The following is a 22,434-nucleotide window of genomic DNA, read 5'->3' as shown; positions in this document are numbered from 1 at the left end:
AAAAAATATCCCTACCTCCCTATCCTCTTAACATTTTACTGGCTGTCTCAAAAGCATTATACTGTATTCAATACATGCTTCCTAAATAAATGTCTTAACTAGTAAAAAAAGGCCCGTTTCTGACACAAATGAAACGGGCGCTAGCAAGGGTTTCCTCGGAGTGTGTATGTTTCAGAGAGTGTATGTGAGAGTGACTGTGTGTGAGAGAGAGAGTCTGGGTGCGAGTGTGAGAGAGAGAGTCTGGGTGCGAGTGTGTCTGTGAGAGAGAGTGTGTGTGTGTGTGAGAATGAGAGTGTGTGCAAGTGCGTATGTGAGACACAGTGAGAGAGAGAGAGTTTCACACAGATACAGTGTGTGCGAGACAGACTCTCTGCGAGACTGAGTGTATGAGACCAAGAGAGTGTGTGAGTGACTGTGTGACACAGAGAATGAATGTGATACAGTGTGTGAGAGAGAGAGAGAGAGAATATGTGTGTGTGTGTGTGTGTGTGACAGAGAACTCCCCCCCCCCCCCCCCTCTCTCTCTGGTGTCTGAGCGTTACTGTGCAGGATGCTGAGCTCTGGCTGAGCTTCAAGGATCTGACCAATCCTATTTAATAGAATGCACCGCCAATATTCTGAAGCCGAGAAATCTCGTGTGGTTGATCACTTCTGCTTGTGACGAACCCGGAAGTACGTGATGTCAATTCAGGAGATGGATACAGAGAGCAGGAATGCCTCAGCCATGCAGTCAGCTTCAGAATGTTGGAAGTGTGTTTTATTATATAGAATATTACGACAAAATACTAAATAGGAACCAGACGATCCAATTATAGATGAAATTTCTTTTCCAAATCTGGCTGTTTGGAAGTAGAATGAATATTCAAAATGTTTTAATACCTCTAGGAGAAGGGTAGGAATAAAATCATAACCTTTCAAGTCCCTATTATTTTTTTGCTATCTTTAAATGGCCATGAAAATATGATGGCACATGCCATTTAAGGGAATGTTTATTAAGTATGCTCTTTTAAAGTTAAGGCGCATTAAACGCTAACGCGTCAATACATTCCTATGGGCGCATTAGCGTTTAATGTGTGTCAACCATTTACGTGCAATAAAAATGCTAACATGCCTATAGCGTGCTTTAGTAAACATACCCCTTAGGGTTTTATAAATAAACCATGACAATTTAAACAAGATTCTGGCACCAACTGGTAGCCAGTGCAGCTTAATACAGGTAGAGAGACAATCCAATGCCTTAATGAAAAAAATTAGACAAGATGCCATATTTTGAATAGTTTGGAGCCTTTTTAAAAGTTGTTTTGAACAACCGAAATATATGATGTTACAATAATCCAACTGACTCAAAATGATGGACTGCACCATTAATTTTCATCCTCCCAAAAATATCTACCTATTTCTCTTAGGACCCTGTTTACTAAGCTGTGCTATAAGTGCACTAACGTTTTTAGTGCTCTCTAAATGCTAGCGATACCCATAGGGAAATGGTTTTTTACATCCAAACTTCTATCAGAATTAGTCCCATTTGAAGTTCCAACATCTCTGATTGAGACCAACTACTAATAGGAATTAAAATATCATCTGCATAAATATATACCCATTTTTTTTTATTCAAACCCCAGAGTGTACAAGAGTACATTGAAAATTATTGGAGACAAAAGGGATCCTTGAGAAACCATGCAAGGAACTTTCCAGTTCTCAGAAAGATTATTGTCCATGTTCACATTGTATGATGTATTAGTTAAAAACCCATAAACACCCAGTGTTGCGCAACTCATCTTGAGCTACAACTGAAAAGGTTGTGAGCAAAAACAAACTAAAAAACCTTTCCAGTTATTCCTATATCTGCAAGTATCATCAACATGTCATGTTATACAAGATCAAAGGCACATGAATGATCAAATAGGAGTGTCCGTTTCCCTTCACATGTGAATTAGAATATGAGCTTTTTTATATATATATATATATATATATATATATATATATATATATATATAAAATGGTAACATTTTAGGGGGGGGGGGGAACAAAAACTTCAGCCTTTCCTGTGGCTCAGTAGTTTTGCAGATTTGAAGAGAGATTACCAGTTACAAACTAATAACTAGTTTCCTCGAAAACTAACTATTCAGAAAAATAGTAATATCATAAACATAAGTTACTTTTAGTACTGTAACAGTACCACCTCAAAACGTTAATTGAATAACCCCTATACATGACATTTATAAAGAGGTACAGAACGCAACACAACCCAAACAAAATCATCTCCAGCACATTCATAATCAGTTCTCTAGCTCTTCCTATTTTCTTCCCTTCAAGAAATGCCACATGCTTTCCAAGCAGCATACCTGGACGGGAAAACAAGAAGGGTTTAGAGGTGCCTGGCATGGGAAGTGACGAGAGGAAAAAGACAGGATATGTCAAGCCAAGGTGCAGGGGAGACATAGGGTAAGGGAGGCGTATAAAGGCTGGACAGGGCGAGCCAGTACATCGTTATCAAAATCCTAAATAAACAGCAAAGGCTCATGCTGGACCCCGCGCCCGGTACCACCTCACCTCTCCTTACCATCTGGGAACTCCCGGTCACTGATGTGCTGCAAGCGAGGTTCGGGAACAGTCTCAGCCAGCTCCAACTCCACCTCATAGACGTCCGCCGCAGCTGTCTGCCGCTCGGTCGCCCCCCGAGCGCGGCTCAGCTTCGGACTAGCGCCCGGAGACACGCAACAAGTCACCGTATTCCCCATTCCGGAAAGAAGAGTGAGTAGGGAGACGACCACGCCACCACAACTCTACCCTCCAACTACGGCGCCGGTCAACATAAGCAAAACCAAGGCTACAAGATTACCGCCATCATCACCACTCCTGTGCTACCTAAGCTAGGCAGAAAGACAAACACCAAAACCGGCTCGCGTTCACTCCTTCTCTTCCGGTTGACGGAAGGAACGCTTTCATTTCATTTACAGAGAGGCGAGCGCGTGGCTAGACATACGTACGTATACGTGCGTGCGCGCGACCGTTGAGCGATATTTTTGGTGCGCGAGAGCAGCCTCTGTACCACGCCCCTCTACGGCGCTGGCCACAGCCGCAAAGAGGGGGCGGTGTCTGCAACGCACGTGGTTTCTAGGCAGCGCTGACCTCTGAATTCAAGCTTAGAAAATGGCATTTTAGCAGGGTTGTCAGGGAAAGAGGAGGAGGATGGTCGTTTGAGGATTAACCCTTTGGTGGGTGGTAGGCAAACAAGCATGATGCGCTCCCACCATAATGCAATTACGTTTTTAATTACCGCACCACAGTGTGTGACGTCCAGCTTGCAGCTTCCCCTCTACATGTAGTTATGTCACTTCAGCGCAAAGCTGCGCAGCTGGCTTAAGGTTAAGGCTCTCCTCCTCCCCCCATCAGAGTCAAGTAGCCTAGGTTTTCACTGTCAGCCTAGGCTGCCACTGTGTCCAAAACAAGGCCCTGTTGGTGGCCTGGGAATGGTAAGGAAACCCCACCCAGTACATCTCAGGATGGACACGAGGGGGCGCTGGCTGAAAGAGGAGGGAGTGTTGCTCCCTCCAACAAAAGGTAAGGGGGAATTTACCACTAGACCACCAGGGAGGGGGGGGGGGGGTTGCGTCAGCATCCCACTTTGGCCACCATATATATATTTTTTGTGTGTTGGGTTAGGGGGGCTGGAGATCCACCGGACCTCCAGCACCCCTCCCCCCCCCCCCCCCCCCCCCCGGTGCCCTCATGCAGGGAGGGTCAGAGGGCTGGAGGTTTACCGGACCTCCAGTCCCTAGTGTCCTCATGGTGGGGGAGGGCCACCAGGACCTTGTTTTGGGAGATGGGTCAGCCTCATTTTTGTTTTCCATCCTAATAATACCTAACATTCTATTTGCTTTCTTAGCCGCAGCACGCGGAGCAGAAGGTTTCAACGTATCATCAACAATGACACCTAAATCCCTTTCTTGGTCGGTGACCCCTAACGTGGAACCTTGCATGACGTAGCTATAATTCAGGTTCCTCTTTCCCACATGCATCACTTTGCACTTGCTCACATTAAACGTCATCTGCCATTTAGACTCCCAGATCTGTAAGTTAGCTTGGGGGGGGGGGGGGGGTACAGCAAATTTTAATAAACTGTAAACAGACCTGCTGAGAGAGATGGGTGGAAGGAGGGGCAAGATTCCCAGGGCCTAGCCTCGAAGGGGGGCCAACTGACCCAGTGGCATGGGAGGCCTGCCCAGAACTCCAAAACCTGAACCTATCCTGGTGTGAGGAAGTTGGCAGCATGCTTTTCTAACAGCTGACATTGGCACTCCATGCATGTGCGAGGAGTGCCAGCATCGGTGGTTAGAAAGCATGTTGCTGACTTCCTCACACTAGGAGAGGGTTAGGCCATGGAGCTATTTTGCTGGCGAGGCTTGGGCATTCCTTCTGGCAAAGGTAACATTTTTATGGGAGGGGGTGTAATGGAGTCGGGGAGAGAGCAGAAAGGAATGGTTAGAAACATGACGGTAGATAAGGGCCAAATGGCCCATCCTCAGTAACCACTAACTCCTCCTTTTCCTAAGAGATCCCATGTGCTTGTCCAGTGCTTTCTTAAATTCTGACACAGTCCTTGTCTCCACGACCTCAACCTGGAGGTTGTTCCATGCATCCAACACCCTTTCCATGAAAAAGTATTTACGCCTAAGCCTATTTCCTCTTAACTTTATCCTATGCCCTCTTGTTGCAGGAATTACCACTATTGTTAGCAGAATCTGTGGTACTTCAGGAGTCAAACAGCACACACCAGAATGAGGGAGAAATCTTCTTTATTTGCCAGCAAACAAAGTAGGACATCAGCACTAAGTCTCATCTTCTCTTTCTCAGCTCTCTGTGTCTTGTGGCTTCTGTCTGTCCTCTTCAGCTCTCTTCTCTCCTTCTTCTGACGTAAGTTGCTTCTGCTCCCAGTTATATACAGTTTTAAACCCCTCTAGCCCCCCTTACTTTCCAGATGGTAAAGAATAGATTGATTACCCTGTCTGAACCAATCATCTCTACACATATATTCAAAAATATCAGTTACATAGGTGTTATGATTGGGGTCTGAACCCCTCTCAAACTTACCTCTTTCCTGGGGGTCAGCTTCTTAGCTGGCTTCTGTTTCTTTTCTCTTTCCTTTCTGAGCTGGCTCTGTCTCTCTGTGCTGGCAGCTTCCAGCAGCATGGGGTTAATTGTCTCACTTCACTACAGCTGTGTGTGTGTTGCCTGAGTTGCTCTAACTCTCTTTGGGTGTACTGGCTTCAAGTGTTTCACGGTTTTGCATTGGTGTGGGTTGGGCCTCTCTGGGTCAGTGTGCTTTTGCCTAGGTCTAGGGAGTGTGACATCATCAGGGAGGGCCTTGATAAGGAAGTGGTGTTGTTTCCTTCAGGGCCTTTGCAACAGTTGTGTTTGCTTTAGGTAGGGTGGTGCAGTGTGCACTTCAGACATTGTGTCTAGGGTCCCTGCTTGCTTTTGCTAAGGTCCAGGTTAGTGTTAGTGCAGTGTGCACTGGTGTCTATGTGTTTAGCTTTCCTGCTTTTCCCTTTGGTTCCCCTGCTTTTCCCTCTTGGTTTTGGAAGCATTGCTATGTGTAGGGCTTTGGAAGCTCTGTTGCTATTAGAAGTACTCCTGGGTTTGGTGTTGTTAGGAACACTGCAGAGTTTGCTGTTAGAAATACTTCTGGTGTTTGTGCTATTAGGAGCATTGCAGTCTTTGCTGTTCGTGTTTGGTGATTTAGAATCACTTTTGGCTTATGTGTTAGCTTCCCTGTTTTTTCCTTGTGGCTCCCCTGTCTTCCCTTTTAGTGCTAGGAGCTCTTCTGGTTGCTTACCAGAGTAGTGCTTAGGAAGCACCTTGTTAGTTGTATCTAGCTTGCTAGAGCAGGGCTTAGGTAGCTTGGTAGTTTTGTGTTTAGCTTATTAGTGTAGAGCTCTGCTTGTAGCTTGGTGCTTAGTAGCACCTGTGTTAGCTTTGTGTTTAGTTCCCTGCTCTGTTAGTTTAGGGCTTAGGAAGTCCCTTTCTTGAGCAGGGCTTAGGAGCTCCTGTTTAGTATAGGGCTTAGGAAGTCCTTTTGTCAGTTTACTGTTAGGAACACTCCTGCTGGTTTAGGGCTTGGGAGCACGTAGATCAGTTTAGGGTTAGGAGCACTTCTGTTTCCAGTCCTGGTCCCTATGTCACCCGGCATCCAGTAAGTCCTGTCGGCTACTCGAACCCAGAAGCTCAACTCCTGGGGGGCTTAGTAGCTAAGCACAGGTGAAGCTGTGCGGACCAGTCCAGTGTGCTCCAGTCCAGTGTGTTCCGGTCCGGTGTGTGTTCCAGTCTGGTGTGCTCCAGTCCAGTGTGTTCCGGTCCGGTGTGTGTTCCAGTCCTGTGTCCTCCAGTCCGGGGGATTCCAGTCCATGTGTTCCGGTTCGCTGGGCAGTGCCTGCAGTCCCTGCCGGTGTGCTTACCCAGTGTTGGTTGGTGGGTTTTGCCTGCTGCTGTCGCTCCTCGGCAGCAGCCCAAGGGCTCACGTTTGCTCCAGAGCCCGGCCCCGCGGGCTCTGAACCTGAGAACCTGACAATAGGTTTTAGATATTTCCCAAACTAACCTGTGACCTGGGGCCTCTCACACTAGACAATGGGGCACCAGAACTCTTACATTTTATTATTATTCACATAATCCCAGTCATAGCTTAAACTGGGTTCATTTAGGGGCTAAGGGGCCAGTCTTGCTTAATGGCATACAGTCCTACATTTTGCTATAATCCATCAAGGAAGTAAGTTGACTTTTTCTGACCTCTTTCACCTATTAGCTTCATACATTGAACTAGCTAGGACTGTGGATAATTCAAACCAGACGATGACCTTTTCAACTGCAGTCTTACTTGAAAGTCAGACACTGATGTAACACTGAATTGAAAAGATATTCTACATAGAATTATTAATTACACAGAATAAAACATATTCTAAAATAAGCAGAAATCAGAATTCCTTATAAGACAAATTCTACATATCAAGAACTTCTAAAATCTAACTATTTTCTTCTAACTAGCATCAAACTAATCCTTTAAATTGCCTGCAATATGCCTGGCTCATAATGGTATACAGATGTGGTAAACTAATACCTTTGAACTAACATTAACCCCAAAAAGGGACAAAGAGTTTCATTTCTCTCTGACCTTTCTAACCTGTAGCCTAGCAAAAGTTAAACTCCTGAGCAATTAAAACCATATGGCATTCCTCCATCACTTGCAGGACTGAAGAGTTAAAATACCAAATTATTTCTGTGCCCACGCTGTCTCATTCCCCCCTTTGAGACTAAAATCAGCTTATGCAGAGATAAGTCTCACAACTCAAAACTCTGGAAACTATAGTGGTCCCAACTCCATACCTCCTCCTGGGGCATAACGTCTAGGAATAGGCTTATGAATCACCATTACCCTACTCGTTAAAGTCCGACGGCATACTGCCGAAGCACATGAGGCTAGGAAACAAAACAACAATCCTGCTAAAACTAAGACTATTAGGGAAATGAACAAGGGACGTATCCATGAGGTCAATGACCACCACCAGGAGGTAAGGTCTAATCCTCCTCGGTAATCCTCCACATTAAGGCTAGCCAACTGTAGGACTTTATCCATGGCATGCCTAACTACATGCGTCCTATTTATGACAATAGTACAGCACTCTGAAGAATTGAGCACTGTGCAGAGGCCACCCTGGGCTGCAAAGAGGTAGTCAAGGCCCATACGGTTATACTGAGAAACTACACTTAATTCATTAATTTGATCCTGCAATGCATTGACTACCACGTTCAGCTCATGAACTAAAACATGGAGTAGGGACTGAAGTCGCCAGGTAGCCATGCCTAGTTCAGTAATACCCGCTACCGGGCCCCCAATAGGAATCCAGGCCGTGGCAGAAAGGGCCACAAGTCTCTTTTTAGTCAGAGGATAAGTAGAGTTGATGTACTGGAGGGCTAATTCAATCGCCTCATCCTCTGTGGCAACGGAGGAAGGTAAGGACAAGGCCTCTCGCTTAGAGCGGTGCGGGGATGGTGGCCTGAGAAGAGGAATAACTTTAGGAAAATAATTCAAGGTTACCAATACACAAAAATCATACATGGGGGGAAGAATCATGTGGAGGACATTATCACAGAGCCAGTAATGGCCAAGGAGAGGGTGAGGAAAGTTCCCAATAAATGTTGGCTCAGGCTGGACAAGGTACTTAGGATGCCCATAATGCGAGCCCCTATCCCAGGGGGAACGAAGACGAAATGGAGACTTTGCACACCATAGGTGCCAATCCCCAATTGTGACAGGCTGCTCATTTGTTATTAACTCTTCATACCCCGGGGACTTATGAAAGTAGAAAATAAGCTTGGACACTATAGTCTTCTTAGTGGTACGGTTAGGAGCCAGATAATCACCTGGGTCATAATCTACAGGTACGGTAGTAGGGCACATAGGAGTACCTGGAGAGACTACCCACACAGATTCCCCCTTCTCTGGGAGAACATTGGTATAGTTACAGGAAATAGGAAGAACAGTTGAGATGTTTCTTGTTAAACAAAACACTCCAGAAGCTGGATAGGGAGACGTAAAGACTGGCCTTAGAGAAGATTCAGAGGGGGAGGTAGCATTATAAAAGGACCACCAAGTATAATCCTGGCTCCAAGGGCCCGAACTTGAAAAGTAGGGAGGTATAAGAGCTGTAAGCGGCACAGGGACAGGAACAGCTGGGACATCTGTGGTATAAGGAGAAAATCGGGAACACACAATACAAGGGGAAGTAATCTTTGCCTGGCTAATTAGTTCCTGGACAGAATGTAGCCAAAGGTTGGAGCGAGTTGGGGTATTAGGAAAAAGGAGGCAAGGAGTAGAAAACAACAAAAACACCCAAATTACTAACATTTTCTTTCTTCCTAATCTAAAACAAATACAGCAAACTAATTAAGCAATAATATTCCAACAGTCTGTGCTAGTCACAGATTAATATAATGTTCTCAGTCTTTGAGTTCTTATACCAGTTGGGATAGAACCTCAACTGACAAGGATCAAGCTCTCAAATTCCAGGAAAGCCAGAATCAGGCAAGAAAGAGTCTCAGTATGAAGCCGAAGTCCAGCAGCTCCTGCGGTATGCAGTTGACCCTTCTTTTCAGCTAGTAGATTCTTTGGTTTGGGTCAAGCGCAGCTTCAATGGCTCCGCTGGATCACTTTCTGCTCTCCACTGTTCAGGCTCCGTCTGATCCGTACTGGGCTCAGTCTGGTCAGCAGACTTGATTCGAGACCAATGGACCCATGGAGTTATCCCTGCGACCTTCACAACTGTAGGGGTAGAAAGCAAAACAGTAAAAGGTCCTTTCCATCGGGGCCCCAAAGGCTGGAGCCTCCAGTCTTTCACCCAAACTCTATCCCCTGGCAGGAAGGAATGTACCTGAGCCTGGAAGGGGATAGGGTTTATTTCTCTCACATAAGACTGAAGCTCAGAAATTATCCTGCCCAAGAGGGCTACCTGCTCCTGCACCTGGGCAGACCCTAAAGTCCCTATATCTCCCTTAATTCCCTGCAAAATGGCTGGGGGCTTCCCATACACAATTTCAAAGGGAGAGAGGGCTGTTCCTTTAGTTGGGGTGCATCGGAGGCGGAAGAGGGCTAGTGGCAGTGCCTGTGGCCATTTCAGTTGGGTTTCCTGACAAATCTTTGCTAGGCTATTTTTCAAGGTTCTGTTTGCCCGCTCAACCTGCCCTGAATTCTGGGGACGGTAAGCACAATGCAATTTCCAGGTAATGCGCAATGCGCGGGACAGGGCCTGAAGTGTGGCTTCAACAAAGGCGGGACCATTATCTGAGCCTATGGCAAGGGGCAGTCCATACCTGGGGATAACATCCCTAAGGAGGGCTCGAGCTACTTCTGTGGCTTTCTCAGTGACTGTAGGATATGCTTCCACCCACCCAGAGAAAGTGCAGACCATGACCAAGAGGTATCGGAGCCTACCGCTCCTGGGCATTTCTGTGAAGTCTATGACTAGGGACTCAAAGGGTGTTAGTCCTCTGGACTGAACTCCTGGTGGAATACGGGGTCCCTGACGAGCATTATTCTGGGCACAGAGAGTACATCGGGCAGAAGCAGTGGCAACCAGACTATCCAATCCTTCCAGCACCACTACTCGACTGAGTAGGCGGGCTAGTGCTGTTTTCCCTAAGTGTGACAAGTCATGAGCTTGAGACACTACAGGCCAAGCTAGGTGGCGTGGCACCAGAACTCTGGTATCAGGGAGATGTAACCAACCATCAGGTCTCCTTACTGCCCCTTCCTCTTGAGCCCATTTCTCTTCCGTTTGGGTGTACATAGGCGTCCATTCTTGCAGTCGAATTTGGAACAGGGGGGTCACAGTACTTGCTGGGGGTCCTCGAGCAGCTTCCTTGGCCACCCGATCAGCATGGCGATTCCCTCGGGCCACTGGAGTATCTGTCCTTTGATGTCCCCGGCAGTGAATGACAGCTACCTTCTTAGGGGCCCAAACAGCCTCTAGCAACTGCAGTATTTCAGGTCCATACTTAACAGGTTGGCCTGCGGCATTTATGAGTCCCTTTTCCTTATACAAAGCTCCATGAGCGTGTAGAGTTGTGAAGGCATACTTGGAATCAGTATAAATGTTGGTCACCAGTCCTGCTGCTAGCTCCAGAGCTCGTATGAGGGCCACAAGTTCTGCTTTCTGGGCTGAAGTTCCTTGGGGCAGGGCCCTTGCTTCTATCACCTTGTCCTCCGTCACCACAGCATAGCCTGCCAATTGCTTGGAGTTCTCCACGTAACTGCTTCCATCTGTGAAATAAATTACATCTGGATCCCTCCAAGGAACATCTTTAAGATCTGGTCGACTGGAGTACACTTCATCCATGGTTTGGATACAGTCATGATCCGGTGGTCCCTCAGATGCTGGCAAAAGAGTGGCGGGATTGAATGTAGCCACTGTTTCCAGGTGTATCCGTGGATTCTCACATAAGCTGGCTTGGTACTTAACCATGCGGCTATTTGTAAACCAGTGGTTGCCCTTGTATTCCATGAGGGTGAGAACTGCGTGGGGGACTTTGACAACCAGTTCTTGCCCCAAGGTCAACTTATCAGCTTCCTGGACCAGTAAGGCTGTCGCTGCAATAGCCCTCATGCAGGCTGGCCATCCTTTAGCCACTCCATCCAGCTGTTTAGACAGGTATGCAACAGGCCTCTGCCAGGATCCCATCATCTGGGTCAGCACACCCAGAGCAACCCCCTGTCGCTCGTGGACATACAGTGAGAAAGGTTTCTCCACATCAGGAAGGCCTAACGCAGGGGCTTGGAGTAGGGCTTTCTTTATGGCGAGGAAGGATTGTTGAGCAATAGGTCCCCATTCAAATGGTTCCTTTTCACCCCCCTTTGTGGCCTGGTAAAGGGGTTTCGCCATCAGTGCAAAATTTGGAATCCAAATTCTGCAGAATCTGGCTGCTCCCAGAAATTCCCTAACTTCCCTTCTGGACTTGGGTTGGGGAATTGCAGCAACCGCTTGCTTCCTACTGACATCCAGTCTCCGACTTCCCTGGGAAATGCAGAAGCCCAGATACTTCACTTCTGACTGACAGAGTTGGGCCTTCGAGCGTGAGACCTTATAGCCTGCATCCATGAGTAACTCCAGCAATTCTCTAGTAGCCTCGAAACACTCTTCCTGGGTCACTGCTGCAATCAGGAGGTCATCTACATACTGGAGTAAAACTCGCCTGGAAGGCTCAGATTTAAAAGTCTTAAGGTCTTGTCCTAGGGCAGTCCCAAAAATGGTGGGGGAGTTCTTGAACCCCTGTGGCAGGCGGGTCCATGTATACTGAAGCTTCCGTCCTGTTACTGGGTTTTCCCATTGAAAGGCGAAAAGCAGTTGACTGGCGGGGGCCACCCGAATACAAAAGAAGGCATCTTTTAGGTCCAGTGTCGTGAAATGGGTAGCTCCAGAAGGTATCAATCCAAGCAGGACATATGGATTAGGCACTACAGGGTGTAATGAAATAGTGGATTTGTTGACCACTCGTAAGTCTTGGACTGGCCGGTAGTCCTCAGTCCCTGGCTTCTGGACTGGCAACAGTGGCGTATTCCATGGAGACTGGCAAGGTCGAATAATTCCATGGGATAACAGACGATTCAGATGTGCTTGAATCCCTTCCAGAGCCTTTCGGGGAATTGGGTATTAACGAAGATGGATTGGCCGGGCACTTGGAAGTAAGTCTACATGGACAGGAGGAATATTTCGGGCCAACCCTGGGGGATTATCTTCTGCCCATACCCCATTGACCTGGAAGCTGTCGGCCAGGGATAGGTCAACTTGGCCCTGCGACTGATGCAGCCGCCATTCTTCTTCAAGGGGGCAGCAGAAACTCAATATGCCCCTAGGGCTGGATATCGGGGGCCGAAAGGAGACTGAAGTCTGGCCATCAGAGTCAAAGGAAATTTGGGCCCTAAGCTTGGACAGCAGGTCCCGGCCTAACAAAGGGATTGGACAGTCTGGCATATACAGGAATTCATGAGTGACTGTGTGTGAGCCTAATTGGCATCTACAGGTCGTCAGGAAGGGCCTCCGGTTCTGCACCCCCGTGGCTCCCACCACTCGGACAGTTTTTCCAGACACAGGCGCTAATCGCTCCGTCACAACAGAATGTTCAGCTCCTGTATCAATCATGAATGGAATTGAGCGGCTCCCTATGGTTAGCTTGACCATGGGTTCCTGGGAGCCCAGTTTGTAGGAACCCGGTCTGTCCTATTCATCCCATTCTGCCATCTCGGCTATCCCAATGATGTCAGATTCTGAAGGCTCATACCTTCCCTCTCGAACTCGGCCTCGGCTTCCTCGATCTCCTGGTCCCCTTCTCAGTCCCTGGCGCCTCTGGGGGCATTCATCTTTCCAGTGCCCTCTTTCCTTACAGTAGGCGCACTGATCCCTCTCCAATCGTGGTCTGGGATTCTCCCCTCGTGGCCGGGATTGATTGAAGAAATCTCGGGGCCTGGCTGGCGGTCCGGGGTCCCACTTTGGCTTCCCATTAGCTAGAGGTCGACCTCGGTTAAGGGTGGAATTAGTAATGGCTGCCGCCAAAAGATCGGCCTTCTTCTGCATCTTCCGGTCAGCCTCTCGGCGCACCTCCTGATCCCTATTAACGAAAACCTTTGTTGCGATCTCAGTTAGCTGGGTGGTATTCATCCCTGCGAATCCCTCCTGACGCTGCAGCTTCTTCCGGATATCTGGCATACTCTGGGCCACCAATGCACTATTCACCATTCTCTGGTTTTCTAGTGCCTCAGGGTCAAATGGGGTGTATGTTCTGTAGGCTTCAATTAGTCGCTCTAAAAAGGCCCCAGGGGATTCAGTTGCCCCTTGGAGAATTTCAGAGACCTTTGCCAGATTAATGGGCCTCTTTATGCCTTTCTTCATACCTTCCAGCAAGTCCCGGCAATAGCCAGACAACAGTTCATAGTGCTGCCCATTATTTGGATCCCAAGCTGGAGCGGCGCGAGGGAACCGAGTTCTAACCCATTCCTCTGGGTCCTGTATCCCCTCGGGAACACGCGCTCGCGTGATGGCCTCAGCATTTTGTAAAATCTTCCGCCTCTCCTCAGTTGTGAAGAGGGTCAGGAGAAGTTGTTGACAATCAGTCCAGGTTGGGTTATGGGTGGCCATAATGCTAGCCACTAGGTCCACCACTGCCTGAGGCTTTTCAGTATAAGAGGGGTAATGCGTCTTCCAATTCAGGAGATCGGTGGTTGTGAAGGGTACATACTGGTAGGCCTGTGCCTGCATAACCTGACCCTCATTATTAGGATCCAGTCGAGTGGTGGTTACCTGACGCAGGGGCAGAACTCTCGAGGAGGTGGGAATGGAACCTGAGGTAGAGCTAGGAGCTACCCCCCTATCATGCTCAAAAGTGATTGCAACAGGTCTAACCCATTCAGGGGAGGTGTGTTGAACCCCTGAGGGATGAGGAGGGGTACTCATAGACTGAGAGGTGGTCACAGGTGATTCAGTCCATTGAAAGGGATGCTGGGCCCCTGATGAGTGGGGAGGGGTACTAAAGGGAGAGGCTGGGCTATCGGGAGTTGAGGAGTCAGGGAGTGGAGCCCAAAGCGGGTCTTTGGAGGTTAGCAGGGAAGGATGTGGCACAGAAGGGTAGAGGCTGGGTGAAAAGTCCAACCTAGGATGTGGCGGGGTTTGCACAGAAGGGGAGGAACTATCCGGAGAAGCCTGTGCTGGAGAGGCTTGGGCTGGACGCCGTGGATCTCTAGGGGTGGCACAGAACCCCAACAATGGGCCATAAGGTGGTGGCTCAAGATCTGAGGGGTCATCAGAGAGTATGGGTTTCTCGGACAGGGTAGGGGCGGAAGCCACCGATTGGGTGGTAGGCTTCCTGGGGCTCTTTCCCTCTTCCAGTTTAGATTTTCTAATAATCTTTCTTTGAACGTGGCCCAACATGAACTTTACTGGGGATCCCATATAAGTTTTCAACCAAGAGGGAGGGTCAGTCACAAGGCTGTCCCAGGAATCTATATAAGGGAGTTGTTCAGAATATTCTGATTCTCCTACAACTATGCTGTAGACCTTCCGGATTACTTCAATATCTAAGCTGCCACTAGGGGGCCACCCCACTCCCATAGATGGCCACTCAACTTCACACAAGGTTCTTAGAGTACTTAAGCTTAAAGTCTGTCCATAATCATTAATTAAAAATCCTTTCTTGAAATTCTTAAGCATACAATCTAGGGGAGTAGTAATTTGTCTAGATGATGTCCCTCCCATAATGCTTACAGTTACAACACACAAAAAGGGAAGGAATTTTTGAAAGTGCGGTAAGGGGTCCACACTCCCGAGACAAAAGGTAAACAGACAACAATCGCTTCCTTCCGTCGCTGGCCAGTTGAACTCGCGTTAACTGGAACCGCAGCTATAAGAAGTCCACACTCATTTAACATTCAGGCATCACACACATTCTGCACAAAAATCCCACCCAACAATTTCAGATTTCTCAGATACAGATAAGCTCAGGCGGTTTCCCTACTAGTCCCCACGACTAGAAGCTACTAAGACCTTCGCAGAGAGTTGATCAGACTCCCCTTCCCTCAATTTTTGAGGGGCTGGTTTACAGTTTCCTAGCTAGGATTACAATACAGAATACAAAATACATACCCGGCTAATGTTCCTCAGTCAGTTGGGTGCCAGAAATTGCTGCAGGGTTCAGGATCCCATCGCTGCCACCAAGAATTGTTGCAGGAATTACCACTATTGTTAGCAGAATTTGTGGTACTTCAGGAGTCAAACAGCACACACCAGAATGAGGGAGAAATCTTCTTTATTTGCCAGCAAACAAAGTAGGACATCAGCACTAAGTCTCATCTTCTCTTTCTCAGCTCTCTGTGTCTTGTGGCTTCTGTCTGTCCTCTTCAGCTCTCTTCTCTCCTTCTTCTGACGTAAGCTGCTTCTGCTCCCAGTTATATACAGTTTTAAACCCCTCTAGCCCCCCTTACTTTCCAGATGGTAAAGAATAGATTGATTACCCTGTCTGAACCAATCATCTCTACACATATATTCAAAAATATCAGTTACATTGGTTTTAGATATTTCCCAAACTAACCTATGACCTGGGGCCTCTCACACTAGACAATGGGGCACCAGAACTCTTACATTTTATTATTATTCACATAATCCCAGTCATAGCTTAAACTGGGTTCATTTAGGGGCTAAGGGGCCAGTCTTGCTTAATGGCATACAGTCCTACATTTTGCTATAATCCATCAAGGAAGTAAGTTGACTTTTTCTGACGTCTTTCACCTATTAGCTTCATACATTGAACTAGCTAGGACTATGGATAATTCAAACCAGACGATGACCTTTTCAACTGCAGTCTTACTTGAAAGTCAGACACTGATGTAACACTGAATTGAAAAGATATTCTACATAGAATTATTAATTACACAGAATAAAACATATTCTAAAATAAGCAGAAATCAGAATTCCTTATAAGACAAATTCTACATATCAAGAACTTCTAAAATCTAACTATTTTCTTCTAACTAGCATCAAACTAATCCTTTAAATTGCCTGCAAGATGCCTGGCTCATAATGGTATACAGATGTGGTAAACTAATACCTTTGAACTAATATTAACCCCAAAAAGGGACAAAGAGTTTCATTTCTCTCTGACCTTTCTAACCTGTAGCCTAGCAAAAGTTAAACTCCTGAGCAATTAAAACCATATGGCATTCCTCCATCACTTGCAGGACTGAAGAGTTAAAATACCAAATTATTTCTGTGCCCACGCTGTCTCACTCTCATTCCAGAGTTTTCCTTAATTTGAAAAAGGCTCACCTCCTGTACATTAATGCCACAGAGGTATTTAAATATCCCCTCTCTCCCGCCTTCCAGAGTGTACATGTTGGGGTTCATAAGTCTATCCTTATATTTTTTATGACAGAAAACACTGACCAATTTTGTAGCCGCCCTCTGGACTGACTCCATCCTGTTTATATCTTTTTGTAGGTGTGGTCTCCAGAATTGTACACGGTATTCTAAATGGGGCCTCACCAGAGACTTATACAAAGGCACTGTTACCTCTTTTTTTCTGCTGGTAATCCATCTCATTATGCACCCGAACATCCTTTTGACTTTGTTGCCTTTTCTACCTGTTTGGGCACCTTAAGATCAATAGACACAATCACCCCCAAGTCCCACTCTTCTTTCATACACAGAATCACTTCACCCCCTATATTGTACCGTTCCCTTGGATTTTTGTAACCCAAGTGCATGACCCTCCATTTTTAAGCACTTCACCCTCTATATTTTACTATTCCCTTGGAGTTTTGTAACCCAAGTGCATTTTTTAGCGTTAAATCTTAATTGCCATTTATTGGACCATTCTTCAAGCTTTGCTAGATCCTTCCTCATGCTATCATCTAGATAGGATTTTACATAGTGCTGAGGAGGAGCCGGCTGTCTTGGTACATGTGGGTACCAATGAAATAGGAAAATATGGGAGTGAGGTTCTGGAAGCCATATTTAGGCTCTTAAGTAGAAAGCTCAAATCCAGAACCTCTAGTGTAGCATTTTCCAAAGTGCTACCCATGCCACGCACAAGGCCCAAGAGCCAAGAGACAGCCAGAGCTCTAGAGCAGTGATGGCGAACCTATGGCACGCGTGCCAGAGAGGGCACGCAGAGCCCTCTGTGTTGGCACGTGCGCCTAGTCCGCCCGTCCGCGCCGTCGCTGGTCCACCCACTCTCCCTCCGAGCACAAGGCCGGCCTCCCTCCCTCTCACAACCAACCAAACAAACAAGCATCAGGCCGCCCTCCCTCCCTCCCAGCACCAGGGCCCCCCCTCCTCTGAAATTTATGTTTAATTTGTTTATTGATTTTCAATTTTTCAAGTTTACAAACTTGTTTAGAAAAATTGGATATAATGAGGTTACAATATAGAAAATATATCATACATGAAAATTCCCTCAAACCAATACAAGTCCACAAGTGGGGAGTTCAAAATACAAACATCATTGAAGGTTAATAGGAAATAAACAATTTCAAAAAAGAGTGGCAGAAGTGTACAGAGGACACTATATTCCAATGTCAAACAACATCATTAGTTGGGCTTACTATTCCAACAGTCTTCCTAGATGTAATAAATGTCTCGAGTTGGGATGGATCATAGAACACAAACTTTTCAGAGTGGTATGTGACCAGACACTTGCACGGAAATTTTAAAAAGAAAGTCGCTCCCAGCTGAATCGTTTCCTGCTTTTTTTGAAGAAATCTTTTCCGGCGCACTTGTGTGTCCTTTGATATATCAGGATATACACTAATTTTTAACCCTTTGAAAATTTTTTCACGATTTTTGTAAAACAATTTTAATATCCATAGTTTGTCAGAAGACAAAACAACTGTAGCCAATAACGTGGCTGGTATTACTTGTTCAGAGTCTGAGGTTTCTAAGAAAGCTGTAACATCCAAAGGTTGATTTTGTAATATTTGTTGTTGTCTAGATGGAAGATAAAAAACTTGCGCTAGAGGAGGTATATTTTCTTCACTGATCTGTAAGATATCTTTAAAGTATATTTTCAGCATCTCTCTAGGAGCCACATTATCCAACAAAGGAAAATTTATAAATCGCAAGTTATTACTTTTTGAAAAATTTTCCATTGTCTCTGCCTTTCTTCTTAAATTAATTAAATCTTTCACCATATTATTTTGAACTTCTTGCAGTCGTTGTACTTCTTTATCTTGTTTCTCAACTTTAACATTCAATTGCTTTACCTTCTCCTCTATACAGACAACTTCTTGTTTCACTTTTTGAATCTGAGGAATTAGTGCTTTGCCCAAATCTGCAATAAGTGTCCACAAACAGTCTAACGTAACTTCGGGAGGTTTAACTTGAAAAACTGCAAGTGAAAAGTCACCTACCCCCGTTTGTTGTAAGGAATTTCCTTCCATAGTCGAGGCATTTTGCTCCTCGATTGATGTTTCAGCCTGTGAGTTCAATTCAGCTCTTTGGTGATCTTCATGTGTCTCCCGTCGTCCGTCATCTATCCCCCGTTCTAGGGTAAGACTCGGAGATGCCATATCTAGAGCTTCAATCTCACACGGCATTGGAGGGGGAGGGGGTGTTCGAGCGTCGGGGCTTAGAGAAACTTCCAGCTCTAAGGTCTCCTGCGCTCCTTCAACCAGCACAGGAGACAACAACGAGCCGCTCACCGGCGTTCTAGCGTCCAAAACTCGCTGCAAAAAAGAATCTATCGGTCCGCTTCGAGTTGGGGTACTAAGCCGCTGGGAGGCTGTAGCAGCAGCTTTCCCCCTTCTCTTAGGCATTTTTAAGGTATGGCTAACACAAGAAGCCTTTAGAAAGGAAAAAAAAAAATCGCAGGAGCGTCTGTAACACGTCTGCTCTACTCGGCGGCCATTTTGAACTCCCTCTCCTCTGAAATTTAAAAGGCGTACCTTGGGGTTAAGGCGGCGTCGGCAGCAAAAAGCGTGTTCTTCGCTCGGCGTGCCTTCAGCCTTCCCTTCTGTCTCTGAAGCTCTGGTCCCGCCCTCATACGCCTTTTAAATTTCAGAGGAGGAGCAGGGGGGACCCTGGTGCTGGGAAGACGGGCGGGCGGCCTGATGCTTGTTTGGTTGGAGGGAGGGAGGGAGGCCTGATGCTGGGTGGGAGGGAGGCCTGATGCTGGGTGCTGCTGCGTGCTGGGTGGGAGGGAGGGAGGCCTGATGCTGGGTGCTGCTGCTGCGTGCTGGGTGGGAGGGAGGCCTGCTGCTGGGTGCTGCTGTGTGCTGGGTGGGAGGGAGGCCTGGTGCTGGGTGGATGGGATGGAGGCCTGATGCTGGGTGCTGCTGCTGCGTGCTGGGTGGGAGGGAGGGAGGCCTGCTGCTGGGTGCTGGGTGGGAGGGAGGCCTGATGCTGGGTGCTGCTGCTGCGTGCTGGGTGGGAGGGCAGCCTGGTGCTGGGTGGGACGGAGGGAGGGAGGGCGAGCAGGGGGGAGAGGAGGGTGGCTGGATATTTGTGGCTGGAGGGGAGAGAAGGGTTGCTGGACATGGATGGAAGGCAAGACATGAAGAAGAAAGGAGGAAAGTATAGAAATAAATGGAAAGGAAGCCCTGGAAACGGAGTTAAGAGAACAGATAGAGAGCAGCAGAATCAGCGACAAGGACCAATATGGATAGAAAAACAAAATCACCAGACAACAAAGGTAGACAAAATCATTTTATTTTCATTTTAGTGTTTCAAATATGTCCAATTTGAGAATTTACATCTGTTGTCTTATTTTGCACTGGGTATACTGGAGCTGTAACAGCTTACAGAAATGATTTGTAATGAAAGAAAATGAGTACCGTCACTTTGCGATAAATAATTAGATTTTGGGTTGCTGTTTGGGCACTCGGTCTCTGAAAGGTTCGCCATCACTGCTCTAGAGTCTCAATCCGTGGATGAAGCAATGGTGCAGGGAGGAGGGTTTTAGATCTGTAAGGAATTGGGCAACATTCTGGGGAAGGGGGAGCCTATTCCAGAAGGATGGCTCCACCTTAACCAGGGTGGGACCAAGCTGCTGGCATCGACATTTAAAAAGGAGATAGAGCAGCTTTAAACTAGAACCTGGGGGAAGGCCGACAGTCATTGGAACAAGGAATCTTTCAAAAATAGCAAGGTTGTGTGAAAGATATACGGGTTTACTCAGCTGTAGAACCAGATGTTACCGGCCCAACCATCTCAAGACCAACCACTTCCTTCAGCTGGTCAGCAGCGACTGCCACTTCTACTGATTCCTTGTCCAAGTCACTGTGAAAATCCAGCCCTGTTAGATCTTCCAGATCTCCGTCCAGATTCTTCAGCGCTTCCACCGCCTCAACCATGATCGATGAAAGAGAATTCAGAACCAACTGATACTTAATTTGAGATTTACTGTTGCTGTTTATGGACATTATAGATTCATATTTTGTTTTATTTTCAGTTTAGCAGTAATCCTGTCTATATATTGAAAAGGTTTTATTTTTATTTTCCTATTATTTCCTTTATTGTTCTTATTTTTTCTAAGAGTTTCCCCGTTATTTCTGTTTATGTAATTTAAATTGAAGTTGATATTGCTCAGACACAAGGGTAACATCAAACCCTGATACTGGCTAAGATATCAGGTGTAAACCCTGTTAGTATCAACCAGTTATGCAATTGTTTAACTCTGGTGTAGGCTTACTTAAGTTGCATGTTTTTCTGTAGGTTTGACTAAGCTCCAAGTGGGGTAAGGGATATAAAATGCCTCCCATGCTTCCAAGTCATTATGCATATGTCAAGATCTATGCATGACCTCTCTTAGTTTAAGTTTTCCTGGAATTTACCATAGAAATTACAATTACCATTTTTGCTGTATGAGACAACCTCATACCTGTTATCCACTTCTTAGTACTCATGATTGGATGCCAATAACGGGTAATAGTAGGATTTAGAAATTCCTATCTGCTTAGGGATTCTGGATACCTGTAACCTAAGACAGCCTACAATCAGAGTACTAATCATATATTTGTTGATCCCATAATCGAAACCACTATTCCTTCCCAAGACCACTGAGATAGATACATTAGATTATCTCCCCATGCACTATGCAACAGATACAATGGAAACCATAGAAAGACCTGCAACTATATAGTAGTATGATACACCTAGGATTGCTACTATCAACAAATGAATATTGAACAGGCTCATCAATGCTAATCCATATATAACCTGCGAGGCTATGTACAATCTGCTCACATTGATACCTACACTTATTTCATGGAACTATGCTTGCAAAATCAATAGGATAAGCCTGATGGATTTTGTAGATGAACCCATAGGTCTGTCCCATTCATAAAACCTTTCTTACCACAGGTTTGAGCAAGTCCCAAGAGGGGTGACATCATGATTGAGGCCCAAGGGATTGGGTAATATAACGGGAATTCCATACGCCCCAAATAATATATCACCTGAGAATGAAGTTTCCTATCTTGCACCATACCTTCTAGCAATTTGTAAGACCAAAACTCGCCCTCTTGTTTGATAGCTTGCCACCTACTGGAATGGATGATGACAAGCTTGACGAGCTTTGTGTCAACCCCCCCCCCCCCCCCAGATGGGGTGACAAGTGGGGAATGTATAATTATGGTACAGCCAGAGCCCCCCCCCCCCCCCCACTGGAATGGTGGCGGGCCCAGTCATAGAGCTCAGGCTATTACAGACCTTGGCTGAGTCAGAAATCTGATGGCTGACATAACTGGGAGCTTACTGGAAAAGTATGGCCTAGTTTGTAGCCCGGATTGAGGCCTAAATAAGCTAAATTAGGAAAAGTTAGGTCAATAGATATGGAAACAAAATGGAGGATTTCAGCACAAAATGGAAGCCGTATCTGTTACAAAGTGGAATTTTCTCTAATGTAAGTTAGAAAAACAAGTTGAGAAATGAGTGAGTCATGCCAGGTGCAAAGAAAATAGGGAACTAGCTGTCCAAGAGGGGAGGGAGACTTTCCTGTGAGCAGGATTGTGGTCAGCCATGGTGTGAGAAAGGAAAGGTGTAGCTGGATGCAGGGTCTTGCTTAAGATTTGTGGTCAAGTGAGCTAAAGACAAAACCATGTTAGCAAGATAGAAGCTACTCATTAGCATGAGCCAATCAGTGGTAACCATGACATTAGCATAGATCCAATCAGGTATATCTACTGTCATATTATCCATATCCTGAGGGCACCTATAAAAATCAGAGTATTTCCTGGTTTAAGCTAGAGAGAAGGGTTGCCACTCTCTCTCTCCAAGGGAAACCAATGTGTCCAGCAGAATTGACAAATTACCTAATTGCTTTCCCTTGTAAAACCTTTAATTGGTAAAAGAAATTATAAAAGATTAGGAACTAATTAACACCTGTTTGCAGCTAGATTATTAT

General features: G+C 46.2%; 1 protein-coding gene across 1 annotated transcript in view; it reads right to left on the bottom strand.

Annotated features, from left to right (window-relative positions):
• CCNYL1 (cyclin Y like 1) overlaps positions 1-2,943 on the bottom strand; it is a 271,003-nt gene extending 268,060 nt beyond the window's left edge. Inside the window, exon 1 of the mRNA XM_030209142.1 lies at positions 2,564-2,943. Within this exon, the coding sequence (XP_030065002.1) occupies positions 2,564-2,741 (178 nt within the window). The 5' untranslated portion in view covers positions 2,742-2,943. The remainder of the gene's footprint in view (positions 1-2,563) is intronic.
• Positions 2,944-22,434: the final 19,491 nt, after the last annotated feature.

The sequence above is a fragment of the Microcaecilia unicolor genome, chromosome 7, assembly GCF_901765095.1.
Source record: "Microcaecilia unicolor chromosome 7, aMicUni1.1, whole genome shotgun sequence".
Classification (NCBI taxonomy): domain Eukaryota; kingdom Metazoa; phylum Chordata; class Amphibia; order Gymnophiona; family Siphonopidae; genus Microcaecilia; species Microcaecilia unicolor.
Note: the sequence above shows the minus strand (reverse complement) of the source record. Positions and strands in the feature narration are given on the sequence as shown.